This window comes from Pan troglodytes, chromosome 23 (genome assembly GCF_028858775.2).
Source record: "Pan troglodytes isolate AG18354 chromosome 23, NHGRI_mPanTro3-v2.0_pri, whole genome shotgun sequence".
Lineage (NCBI taxonomy): Eukaryota > Metazoa > Chordata > Mammalia > Primates > Hominidae > Pan > Pan troglodytes.
In genome coordinates this window covers 27,995,866-28,009,573 of record NC_086016.1, presented here as the reverse complement: position 1 = coordinate 28,009,573, position 13,708 = coordinate 27,995,866, and the positions used below count along the sequence as shown (strand labels likewise).

The 13,708-nt window shown below is 49.3% G+C and overlaps 1 protein-coding gene across 7 annotated transcripts in view; it reads right to left on the bottom strand.

The window, feature by feature from the left end:
* MYO18B (myosin XVIIIB) overlaps positions 1 to 13,708 on the bottom strand; it is a 316,003-nt gene that overhangs the window by 205,602 nt on the left and 96,693 nt on the right. For all 7 annotated transcript variants that reach the window (XM_054675970.1, XM_054675972.2, XM_054675975.2 and 4 more), the window contains 4 exons: positions 8,042 to 8,201; positions 5,638 to 5,821; positions 4,256 to 4,478; positions 341 to 450 (listed from right to left, as the gene is read on the bottom strand). In XM_054675970.1, coding sequence (XP_054531945.1) covers positions 341 to 450; positions 4,256 to 4,478; positions 5,638 to 5,821; positions 8,042 to 8,201 — 677 coding nt within the window. The remainder of the gene's footprint in view (positions 1 to 340; positions 451 to 4,255; positions 4,479 to 5,637; positions 5,822 to 8,041; positions 8,202 to 13,708) is intronic.

Genomic DNA, 13,708 nt, shown 5'->3' with positions numbered 1-13,708 from the left:
CAAATGACATTGTTGTAGGGGTTTGGTCTAGAGCAAGGATTTGAGTGAAACCTCATGCTGCCCTCAGCACTGCCCCCATGGTCCTGCTTTCAGATTCCAGCTGGTCCAGATGCCCCCTGGGGCAATCCCTTATGGAACATGAGCCCACTGGTCCTTAGTCAAAGTCATATTGCCCAGGCTGATCTTGTACTCCTGGACTCAAGTGATCCACCCACCTGGGTATCCCAAAGCACTGAGATTACACGCATGAGCCACTCACCGTGCCCAGCCTTGGAACATATCCGATAACCAACATATCCATATCTAGGGCCTTCACCCCTCTCGCATGTGCTCCACCTACCTTCCTTTCATCTATTCCCTCGGAGGTCGACATGAGCTTCTTCAGGAGTGGAGCGTCCAGCACCTGGAATTGCCGGCGGAAGTGAGTGAGCCCCATGTGGTCAGCATAGCCTAGGGAGGTAGAAGCAGGCAGGAGAAGAGCACAGAGTCCAGATGAGAAGACCCAGCCCAGTTCCCTAAACCCCTAGACAGGAGTTCAGGGTCCTGCTTCCTAGCCTGGCTACTAACTTGCTGCATGGACTCATCTCTTGGGACCTTAGTTTCTCCATTTGTTAATTTAAGAGACTATATTTGATTGGCACTTCCCAGAGGTGTTCCTGAGAACACAAACCCTATAAAATGCTCCACTGAAAGTTTGAAAAAGCTGCACACTCATCTGCCTCTTGGAAGGTCCACGAGCCATGTCAGCATCCAAGTCAAAGGCTCTGAGAACTCATGCAGGGGAGATGCCTGATAAGCCTTGAGTTTCCCAACGTTAGCCCAGAGGTTCCCAAACCTGTTTGACAAAGGAAAGTGTTTTGTCTAACACATATTACCACCCCATACACTGTATGTGAAGCATGCTGCATTGGGCAGTTTCTAAGGGCATTTGTAAGTCTACCATGCAGGGTGGACACAACTGCATCCTTCTATGTGGGGAACTGGGAAGAGAAGGGGCACCTGAAAAGCTGTTGGGAGAAAATGACATTAGATTCAGTTTTTGAAGAAGCCATAGGGTTTTCCAAAAGAACTTGGTATGGAAGAGAAGTCTAGGCAGAAGGGGCTGTACAGACAAGACCTAGAACAGGGAAGTATAAGATACTTTCCAAGGCTGGGCACGGTGTCAACAAAAAATACAAAAATTTGCCAGTCGTGGTGGTGCGTTCCTGTAGTCGCAGCTACTCTGGAGGTGGGAGAATTACTTGAGCCCAGGAGGCAGAGGTTGCAGCAAGCCATGATCGTGCCACTGCACTCCAGCCTGGGTGATAGAGCGAGACACTGTCCCAAAAAAGAAAAAAATTATTTTATAGTCCACAGTAACAGCCAGCATTTACTGAGAGCTTATGTGTGCAAATCACTAGGGTAACAACTTCCTCGTGTTATAGACACTCATGGGCCTATGTTATCATCCTCATTTTACAAAAGGGGAAATTCAGCCCCAGAGAGATGAATTCACCTAGTTACACGACACAAAATAGTAACTGTCTCAGCTGGGACTCAAACCCAGGCAGCGGAGAGTAGCCAAAGACGAGCAGAGACCAGGTCCCAAAGGAAACTGAATGCAAATTCCAGGTCTCGAGGTTTAGACTCTTCCCTGGGTACAAGAAGAGCCTCAACTGCTTCAGAAAGACCCCTCAAGTGACTGGATCAGAAAAGGTATGGTAAAATCTCACTCCACTCGAGACTTCACAATAAGCCAGATGCATCAACTAGGAAGAACAGCAATTGTGTGTGTGGCTAATCCTGGAAGACTTCCTGGGGAAGAGGAGGGTCTCAGACCAGCTTTGAAGGATGCAGACAGCATAGAGATGGGGGACCTGGGAGGTTACCAGCCTCCTTTAGGGCAGACCTATCTGCGTTCATGTCCCGTCTCTGTGCTTATGAGCCCCGTGACTGGGACAAATGATTCACCTTTCTGAGATTCAATTTCTTCACTTGTCAGATGAGAATAACAAGATCTATCTTCACATGGTCACTATGAGGATTAAATGCGATGACAATTATAGTAAAAGCGGCTAATGGGTATTATGTGTTCTTCCACAACCTGCCACTTTTCTAAGCTTTATTGTCTTATTAATGCACCCAGCCCCATAGCAGCCTTCAGCGATATGAGCTATTATAGGAGAGGACAGGGAGAGAAGCTCTAGGGAATTTCCTGGGGTCACACGGCTGGTGAGAGGTGGCGGCCAGAATCAAGGCCAAACCATTTCCCTCCAGAGTTGGAGCTGTGCCTACCAGGCTGCACAATAGGTAATGTTTAATGAATGTTTACTACATACCTTTAGCACAGCAAAAATGATCTCATTTAGTATATGTGACAACACAGTGTCTAGTACGTAGTAGGTACTCAATAGCATGCATGAGTATGTATCACACATGCATGTGTATATATGCATATATACATTATATATGCACAGATTCCAAATAATAAATATTTGATGTATCTGTGTATGCATACAAATCTATCTCATGTGAGTGTGAAACAGACAAACATGACTTACAATAGAAATAAAAAGAGGAAATGAACCAGGTCTAGGAGACAGAAATTGGACATTTCTACCATGAGATATCAACCCTTCGCTTAGCTGGAAAGTTCATCATGGCTGAGCTAGGCTGTACTGAGAACAGAGATGGTGTCGTGAGGTCACGTGAACACAGGAACGGGATGCCCTGACCCTGTGTGCACACAGGTATTCTAACAGTCTGACCCAGGCGCAGGGCGCCTGCAAAGGCCCAGCACTTCCTGCCAAGCAGCCAAATACAATCGATTAAGTGTGGGGGACCAGCCACTGGCTGTGACCATCCCCCTCTTCTCTTGTGACATTATCTGTCTCCCTCCTCTGCGGCTGTGCGGGTGGGAGGGAAAATCACTGATATGCTCAGCGGAGTGAGGGTCTCATCTTTGCTTCTAGCTGCTCCCAGTCAAATACTCTGTGCCCAGGGGTCCATTATTAACCCAGCAGGGGGAGATGGGAGAAGCGACCATACACTAGGGCACTAGTGACCACGGAGACTTTAACCAAATGAGGTGCTCACCTGAGACTTCTGCCTGTCCCAGCCACCCTGTCCTCTGCAGAGAGCATGGCCATGTCTGAGCCATTTCTAACTGTCAGAGAAGGGAGTCAGTGTGGTGGCCTTTGGAGACTGAGAGGCAGAAAAGAATAGCAAGGACTGAGATCAAACTCAACTCCTAAGATTAGCTAATGTGGGGACATCAGGTGCACATTTGCTTACTAAAATACGGACCCAAAAACTTCAATCCCTTGATTAGAACCCCCCCATCCCCCTGCCAGCCCATCATCTCCCCAGGTGGACCTGGTGATAACCCAACAGAGGCATTCGCAGCCTGCGCTGGTGGATGCCTCAGCCTCTTCTCCCACAACTCCTTGCTCATTCTGAATCCACTTCCCTGAAAACCTGCCCGTTTTATGCCTCCATCCTTCATACTTGCTGATCCCTCTGCCTAATGTTCCCTCCCCTTGCCAGAGGTGACAGTTTCTTATGCTTCAAGGCCTGACTATGGTATTACACCACTGTGAGCTTTCCCCAAACTCCCAGTGAGAGTAGGAAGCTCCCTCCTCTAGGCCTCAGGGCCTCCCGTATCCCTGGGTGATATGAGCCCTCATCAAGTCATATCGTCATCTCCTGGGATCACAGCAACCTCCCAAACCAAACTGAGCATTGTGAACATCAAAATATCACTCATCACAGGAATTCCACCCTCTGTTGCAAGACAATGCTCCTTAGAAATTCATGGCTAAAAGGAAGACACAGCCCTAGTTTTCTGGGAGTGTACAGGCAATTCTAGAAATAATATGGGCTTTTTCAACAGGTGCAGCCAACCACCATAGCACACGTATACCTATGTAACAAACCTGCATGTGCTGTACATGTATCCCATTTTGTTTGTGTGTGTGTGTGTGTATGTGTGTTTTCAGAAGAAATAAAGAAAAAAAAAAACAGTGGGCTTCAGACTCAAAGAGAGCTGGGTCCTGATCCAGGCTCTGCCACGTCCAGGCAATGTGACCATGAGCAAGTACTTCCACCTCTCTGAGCATCAGTGGCCTCATCTCAGAAGACTGCTGGGAAGAGTAACCAGGATGCTGGGTGTGAAGCTCCTAGTACATGGCAGGGGCTCCCATCCCTTGGCTGCCACTGGTGGGTGGACATATCCCAGGAGTCAGAGACAAGGTGCTGTGTCCTAGCTGTCTCTTACCTGTCCTATGCAGACGCAGAGCCTCCAGGATGTGGAACCCAGCAAGCTGGACCCTCAGTGCTGGGATATCCAGGGCCAGAGGTCCACCTGCCCCAGGCTTGTCTCTACCAGGCTGCGGTGGTGTTGGAGATTCCTGCCCACTCCTGCTTTCCACCACAGGGTTTGGTACCAGGCAGTGGATAAAGTGCAGCCGGGACCTTTTGATCATGCTGGTCAGCGCGTCCTAGGACCAAATAGAGGGAGGTCAGGGACAGTTGTCTCATAGAGACACAGAAAGGGGACTGGACCCTCTCCATATATTCATTAAGCCCAAACTGGGCATCTTTGGGGCCCCTATGTCCCACACCAAGGAGCTCCCACCTACAGCCTGATTTGTGCTCACGAGAAATAATGGTTCTTGTTGAAACAGATGGAGAAACTGAGGCATGGAGAGAGCAAGTGAGTGGCCCCAGGTCACACAGACCAGTGGCAGAACAGCTGGGACTAGAACTCAGGACTCAGACTAAGGGCATTTCCACTATAACGCACTAGGAGGTTCATTTTTTTTCTTTTTTTATTATTTATTTATTTTTTATTTATTTTTTTTTTTTGAGACAGAGTCTCACTCTGTTGCCAGGCTGGAGTGCAGTGGCACGATCTCAGCTCGCTGCAACCTCCTCCTCCCAGGTTCAAGTGATTCTCCTGCCTCAGCCACCCAAGTAGCGGGACTACAGACATGCGTCACGCCCAGCCAATTTTTTGTACTTTTAGTAAAGACAGGGTTTCACCATGTTGGCCAGGCTGGTCTCGAACTCGTGACCTCGTGATCTGCCCGCCTTGGCCTCCCAAAGTGCTGGAATTACAGGCGTGAGCCTCTGCGCCCGGCCACTATAAGGTTTATTTAAAGGTGTCCTTCCCTTGTCTCAGCCCATTCTCATTTCTGCTCAGCCTGGCCATTGACCAATCTCATGTTCTCATTTATTCACGGCTTCACATTCCAGGTCTAGGTACCACATTTACATCCAGCTGGGTCCTGCCGCCTTGCCCCAGGGGAACCTAGTGATGAGCAAGGCAGACAGGGCTAGTCTGGCTCTCATATGTGTCACTGGAGTCAAGAGGGCATTCATAGCTTGTGGGAGCTCCCCCAGGCCTCTCAACTCAACACCAAGCAGCACAGGCTTAGGCCTCAGACTTGGATCAGTCACTTCCTGGGGGTGTGACCAGGGCCAAGTTTCATTGCTGCTGGGAGCCCCCATTTCCTCCTCTGTGGAGCGTGGGGTGACACTCGCCCCTCTGGCCTTGCTGGGGAGGTTAGAGATGATGTAGGCACATGACTCAGCCCAGAGGAGATGAGGATGGAGGCAGTGAAGGCCAGGACACCATGAGACAGGGTGCCCACTCACCATCTGCAGCTTGATCTGGGAGCACGGGGCTTTCCTCCTCACCGCGGCAAGGCTGCTGGCAAAGGTCCTCCTCACCATGCGGCTCCTCTGCAGGGCCTGCTGGGAGGTGCCCTCCAGGCCTGCCACAGCCCGGCACACAGGAGGCAGCTTGGCCCGGGCCTGGAATAGACTCCGCAGCTCCTCTCTGGTGGGGAGGAGGGAAAAGAGAGAGGAGCTTTAGGAGGTTCTTGGGAAAGCCTTGGCCTGGGTGGTGGCAAAGGGAACAAACCTTCTTGCTTCCTGCTCCTCAGCTTCCTAAAGCCTCCTCTACAGTCATGTGTCCTAGCTGCTCCCCTTCATTCACAGCCCCTCCTGCCAGGTGAGGCTTTGCTTCATGGCAAATGCCAGCTCCTTCCCGATGCCCGTCTTCTACCTTCAAATGCTCCCTCCCTGCCTAGGCTTAGAGCATCTGTCCTATGGATATTCTTGTCACTTACATACCTACAGCAATGCTACGACACCTGTACTCTCTTAGAGGTCAAAGTCCTCTCTGCTATTCCTAGACCAGGCCTAGCACACAGTAGGTATGTGCCATGTGTTTCATGCAAGAAGGAATGACTCAGGCTGGGCACACAGTTTCTGGAGCTGCAAGATAATGTCAAATAAATACCCAGCCTGATACCTGAGCAGATAGTGCCTTCTCTCAGCATCCCTGTCATGGACAGATTCTGAGGTTAGTGGCCAGCATGCTAGCTTTTCATTTTTGTTGTTGTTGGTTTTTTTGAGATGGAGTCTTGCTCTGTTGCCAGGCTGGAGTGCAGTGGTGCAATCTCGGCTCACTGCAACCTCCGCCTCCCGGGTTCAAGCGATTCTCCTGCTTCAGCCTCCCGAGTAGCTGGGACTATAGGCACACGCCACCAGGCCCAGCTAATTTTTGTGTTTTAAGTAGAGACAGGGTTTCACCATGTTGGCCAGGATGATCTCAATCTCTTGACCTCGTGATCTGCCCACCTTGGCCTCCCAAAGTGCCAGGATTACAGAAGTGAGCCACCGCGCCCGGCCAAGGGTGCCAGCTTTTTAAGTGTCTGTTCCAATAAAGCAGAATGGCCTACCCTCTTCCATGAGCCAACTATGAACCAGGCTCTCTAATAGATCATCTGCTACTTTACATCACTAAAGCCTTCTTAGATCAGACATGGGAGCTTTGGAACCTCATTCCCATTTCTCAGATTATGAAACTGAGGTCCAGGTCATGTAGCTTAAAAGAGGGAAAAACAGAATCTGAACATCTTCCTGTCTCCAAAGCTGGGCTATAGCCGCTGAGTCTTGTAGCATCGTCCCGCTCTTATTTATGGTACAGGAAGGAGAAACAACCGACAGGAGGGAGAGCGACTGCCCACGGTCACTCAGGTGACAAAGGGCAGGGCTGAGACTCAACCCGTGCCACCTGGGTCATCATTCAGTCCTCTGTGTGCTCGCAACTCCTGTTGCCCCATCCCTGGCCTGAATCTCTCTCCAGGAGCTGGATGTTCACGAGCCCCACTCCTGGATGTGGGTTTCCAATCAGCTCTGACATAATGTCCTGGGAATTCTCCAAGCATCTCTTAGACTCAAGCTGGGTCCTGGCTGTGCCACTGTTTTGCTGTGTGAGCAAAGGCAAGCCACTTCACTGCTCGGGGCCTCAATTTTTCTCATGTGTAAAATGGGACTAAGGATCTTGTGTTGTGATAAGGATTCAGAAGATACTCATAAAGCGTTAATGCTGATCCAAGGCACATAGGGAGTAGTGAGTAAGTGTTTCTTTCTCATCCTGGTGCCCATCTGAGACACCAGCACCTCCCTGGTGGTCTCAGTTTCTCTTCTTGTCTCTAAGCTCTACCCCTGAGGAATTCAGGCATTGAACTTGGGAGTGTGCATGCACACACACACACACACACACACACAGACACAGAGACAGCATTTTCCAATAACCCTCTGAACTAAAAGCAGAGAATGCTGCCGGCCTCATGCCAGCACTCTGGGCTGAGCAGCCAGGGAACATGGTGAGCTTTTTTTAATGCTACAAAACGTATCATTTCAGTTTTACGACCCCCTAGTTCTTGAATGTCCATAAAAGTTGTTCCAGTCACATCATCTCTCAGATACTTAATGAAAAGCAAAGTGCCAAAATAAGAAGTCACAGCTTTTTAGCTTTTGTTCCACCTCCCCAGAAGGCCAGCTTTTCTCCTCGGCTGGATTCACTCTGGCCCCAGGGAGACACTGCACTGCTCCAATTCAAGTTATGGTTCTTTGTTCCATTATGGAGGGATGGGATTCCTGGGCTGGCCCTCCCACACTGTGTTGTCGTGACTGCCTAGTTTAGGTGGGAAGGAAAACACAGCGCCTCCAATGCTCCATCCCCGTCCCCAGCCCTGACCCAACTCACCTTTTTGACTGTTGCAGGACCTGGGGTGCATCCAGGGCCGAGAGGTTGGGCTTGGCTCTGTGGAGCCAGCCCGTGAGGTCGTACCGCACAGGGTCCCATCCCAACTGGTGGAAAATCTCACACTGGAGGGGCTGCTCACAGGTCCGCAGGGCAGAGGACCCTGGAAACAGACATGGTGGCATGAGTGCTGGAGCCTGGTGAGGACACTCTGCAATCAGCTGGCATCCCTTAAACGCACAGTATCCATCTTAACGTGTTTCCAGATAGCTAACGCTCATGGTCGAAGGCACCCACATTTCTCCTGCTTGTAGTGAATTTGTGTACATTATTTCCAAAGTGGATTTTATTTTTTCTTGCTTTCTTAAATCTAGGATACCTGTTTTTCCCAAACATCATCCGTACACTCAATCTCCTCGAGTTTTTCTATATATATAACCACATATCACCTGGACTGTGATTTACTTGATGTTTTCTTTAAATCGACTTACATTTTCACAAGTACAGTACATTCATTTTAAAAGAAGCATCATATTGCAGACTTGATGTGCAAGATATGTTTATTTTCTGATATGCATGGAAATTATGATGAAATATTTTTAAAATATTTAGTTTTATGCCACGTAAAATCATTTTGAATACCATCAACCAAATAAATACAGGGAATACTTTTGGGAGATACAGGCACATCAGTTCCAAGAGACAGGGTGGGAGAAAAAAATGGGCCTGATCTTGGGGGCTAGAGAAATCCTAGGTTCTTTACCATTTATTACTGTGTGAAAGGTGCCAAGCCCCGTAAGTCTCTGAGCATCAGTTTCCTCGTCTGTAAAATGTGGATTAAATAAAGCATACCTCCCAGAGTGGCTTATGGCTTAAAGGAGATAATGTATGTAAAATATTTTAGTATAGTGTCCGGGCACATAATGGTCACTCAGTCAGCAGTAATGGTTGTCACTGCCCTTGACTGCACTTAAACCTTTGCTGATGTTCCCGAATCACAAAGTGTTGTTTATGTTCACATCCCCAGTGCCCAGCATCATGCTTGGCACATGCAGAGTCCAGAAGTGCTTGCAAAATGAATGCATGGATTAATTAATTAATGGATTGCTGTTCATTTATAATATTACTCTAACTATTGTGATGCTCACAGGTTGCAGTCACAGGTTTGGGATAGCTGTCTCCATACTGAATGGCCCCAGATGAATTTTTTTTTTTTTTTTTTTTTTTTTTGAGACGGAGTTTCACTCTTGTCACCCAGGCTGGAGTGCAATGGAGCGATCTCGGCACACTGCAACCTCCACCTCCCAGGTTCAAGTGATTCTCCTGCCTCAGCCTCCTGAGTAGCTGGGATTACAGGCATGAGCCAACATGCCTGGCTAATTTTGTATTTTTAGTAGGGATGGGGTTTCACCATGTTGGCCAGGCTGGTCTCGAACTCCTGACCTCAAGTGATCTGCCTGCCTTGGCCTCTCAAAGTGCTGGGATTACAGGCATGAGCCACCACACCCGGCCCCCAGATGGATTCCTATTAAGAGTGGTCAGATTATCATGACTCTTGGATCTATTCGGAACGATCTTACTTTGCTTTCCCATCCTGCTATTGCCAACGTACTCGCATGCACTAGGGTCCTGAGTCTTCCCCTCAAATCCTAATTTGCTACCTCTAAACTCCAGTAAGCTAGGAAACAAAGGACCTGCATTTCTTGGAACTCTCTGCAAAATACAACAGTGTGAGAGTCTGCGGCTTTCGTGAGCCTTTGTAGGAGTAAAGGGCGTGGCATCTGCCACCTGTGTGGCTGCTTAGAGGTACTGTGTGCTCACTTCCCAGATTGCCCCTGTCCAGGATAACGGAAGTTACCAGCACAGAACCCTTCTAGCAAAGTGAAGTTTCCCTGTTTCAAGAGTGTCCTGTGAGGCTTTCAGAGCTGTGCAGTCCCTGCCCTCAAGAAAGTCCCCTTCCAATGGGAGAGTAAAGCACCCACAGGGAGTAAGGTGACAAAGCACACACCAGGCTTTGGCGCAAATGTCCATGCTGCATTTACAATGCTACAGGTATCTGTTTACCTGGCTGCCTCCTTCCACTGGAGAGCAGGGACTGGTTGACTCATTGTTAGGCTCAGCAGCCAGTACAGGGCTGAGCTCTGAATGAGGATCATGACCGAGTAGGGGACAGGGAAGAAAGAAGAAAGGATTTTGATGTTTGCTAAGCCCCGGCTCCTAGCACTCTCTGCTGGACATGCTACCATGAGTGATTTCACTCTGGCTGGTAATGTTAGCATCTCTGGGCTAGTTTCTAGAAGATGACACTGAAGTTCAGAGACATGAGGCAATTTGGCTAATGGGGCACAGCAGGATGAGGCCACAGGTCTGCTGGTCCAAAAGCCTGCCTCTGTCCAGGGTGGTGTCCGGCACATGGAAATGCCACATTTCTCAGGCAATGTCCTGGAAAACAGTACCCAGCTGCCAGGCCTGCTTGTTCCCCTCATTCACTCCTTTATCCTGAAGTTGACTTTTATTCCACAATTTTGTCCATGAAAGCATTTCCCATGAAGTCTTTGGCTTTCAGGAGCCCCATGGATACTTCTGGAAGATGGAGCCTTATCCAGCATATCTCTCTCACAGCTTCAGACTCTGTCACCTCCCCCAGCAGCCTGAACCCCCAGACAGGGCCCCCTCAGCCTCTGCAGGTCACACTCGGAGGTTGATGAGGGCCTGTCACCTGACCGTCCACTGTGCCTGGGCTCCATGAGAGTTGATCCCAGTCCCTGCTGGTCCTTGTGGGAACACTCAGCAAATGCACCTGAGGTAAGGAAACGAGGTCATAAACAGCGAGCCCTGGGTTAGCCGGAATGCCCCAAGTGTTCTGGATGATTGAATGTTCTCATTAACTCAGAGCCAACCAGAAAGCAATAGAGGAAGAGAACTATTTTTTCTTTTTAACCAAAATGTCGTAATTAATGTGTCTTCTCAGGGGGTTTAAGGCAAAGGATATGGACAGAGTCTCTCCCTTGGGTACTAAGGGCTTTATAGCACACTGCTAGGGATATCTGGGACTGACATCATAGACCTCATGGATAAAAGGGGAGGGGCCACAAATCTAGCCAAATCCCCTTCTGCCCATCCAGCCTCACCCTACCATATGCCTTCTGCTTCCAACCCTACTTTCCGTCTCTTTTACCTACAAGGCAGGATCCAGAAAACATTCCCTTTGATAATACATTTCCTTGATTCTAGATCACTGAGTTTTCACATATTCATCAGTTTTGTAAAAAGTATTCACTGTGCACCTCATCCCGCCAGCTGTGCCAGGCGTCATCTCCACAGAGGTGACCAGCCTCGCCCCTGTCACCATGCAGCTGGCCTTCCCCAAGGGGAAATGACTGATGAGCAAGTGTGGGACATGCCCTGGTGACCAATGCAGCGGGGAAGAGAAAAACCAGGGAGGGAGCCAGGATCGCAGGCAGGGAGGCGTCACCGCTTTTTACAAAGAGGTCAGGAAAGTCCATGAGCAGCACTGGGCTGGAATGTGGCGGAAGGGCCCTCCAAGCAGAAGGAGCTGCTGAAGCCAGGGCCCAGAGGTGGGAATGTGCATGCTATGTTTGAAGAGCAGCAAAGAGAGCTGTGTGATGGAGACAGGAGAGAGGAGGGGAACATGCACATATGGCCTTGTTATGATCAGGGCCCTGGGGAGACAGTGAACAGGAGCAACTGTCCTCGGGGAGCGCCCAGGGTTGTGGGGAGAATGGCAACAAGCAGGCAAGCAAGCAGAGAAACAACCACAACTTCACAGAGCTGGCAAGGGCCCTGAAGGAAGAAACAGGGAGTTGTGATGGGGTAGCGAGGCTGCCAGGGGGACAGCTTCAGACAGGGCAGGGAAGGTATCTAAAGGGTGACCTCTGAGCAGAGAGCTGAAGGAGGGGGAGGTGGAAATGCTCCGTGCAAACAGCACCTCCATCCTCGCCACAGCCCACGGGTTTCACCAGGACTGCCATCCTACAGAACCGGGAGAGGACTTTCCAGGAGTCACCAACAGTGCAGTTGAGCGGTGAGCAGAAGCCAGCTCAGGGCTCTGGGGCCCAAAGCCTGGGCTTCCCCAGCTCTTTCTCTTGGCTTCTTTTGGATCTGAGTGAGATGCCTCCCCTGCTCCCCAAAATCTCCACTCTTGAGCCCGTATCATACATAGAGACAGGGGTCCCTTTGACAGCCCGGAAAGTCACAAGTCCGACTGGCCTTTGCAGTAAGGCCACCCAGGTTCAGCGCTAGCCCTGTGCTCGGTGCCTATAGGGCCCTGGGAAGCCACTGGACCTCAGCAAGGACTCAGTCACCTCCCTGTAGCTGGGGTGCAGTAAAGCCCACAGGCCTGGCTCCAACCAAGGGCTCCACAACTAGCAGTTTCTGCCACTCATTCATTCTCCTTCCCCAGCTAGCAAAGGGGCAGACACATCTCACACCCCAGCCTGTGTGGAGGGGAATCCATCATTGCCAGGATTAAGTAAATGCCAGGACTCCTGCAGGGTGAGCACGGCCAGGGCCGCGGCACAACTTCCTGGGCCCTAGGCACGTTTGCTTTCATGGGCACCTTCCTCCATGAAAATATATATACACACACACATATACACACATGCACACACATATATACAAACACACTCATACATATATACACACACATATACACACATGCACACATATACAAACACACTCATACATATATACACACATATACACACATGCACACACATATATACACACTCATACACATATACACAAACATACATATATACGCACACGCACACACGTACACACACTAATACATATATACATACATATACACACATGCACACACATGTATACACTCATACATACACACACAGGTGCACACACACATATACACACAGGCACATGCACTACATACGTACCCTCACATATACAAACAACTAGACATACACACACATGCACGCACACAGGCACACACAGATATACACATACACATATAGACACAGATATATATATATATACAAACATGTTCACACACATACACATATATTTACACACAGGCATACACACATACACACATACAGTTATACAATGGAGATATGTTCTAAGAACTGCATCGTTAGGTGATTCGGTCCTTGTGGGAATACCATAGGGCATGCTAACCACAACCTAGATGGTAGAGCCTACCACACACATAGGCTGTATGGTACAGCCCATGGCTCCAAACTACAAACCTGTACAGCATGTGACCGCACTGAATACTGTAAGCCACCATAACACAATGGTAAGTACTCGTGTATCTAAACATATCTAAACATAGAAAAGGTGCAGTAAAAATACGGTATTATCATCTTATGGAATCACCATTTGTATACACAGTCCGTTGCCTGAAACACTGCTATGTGGTGCATGACTGTGTGTGTGTAATCCTAGCACTTTGGCAGGCCGAGGCAGGTGGATCACTTGAGGTCAGTAGTTCCAGACCAGCCTGGCCAACAAGGTGACACCCCATCTCTACTAAAAATACAAAAAATTAGCCAGGCATGGTGGCAGGCGCCTGTAATCCCAGCTACTTGGGAAGCTGAGGCAGGAGAATTGCTTGAACCCGGGAGGCGGAGGTTGCAGTGAGCTGAGATCGCGCCACTGCACTCTAGCCTGGGCAACAAGAGTGAAACT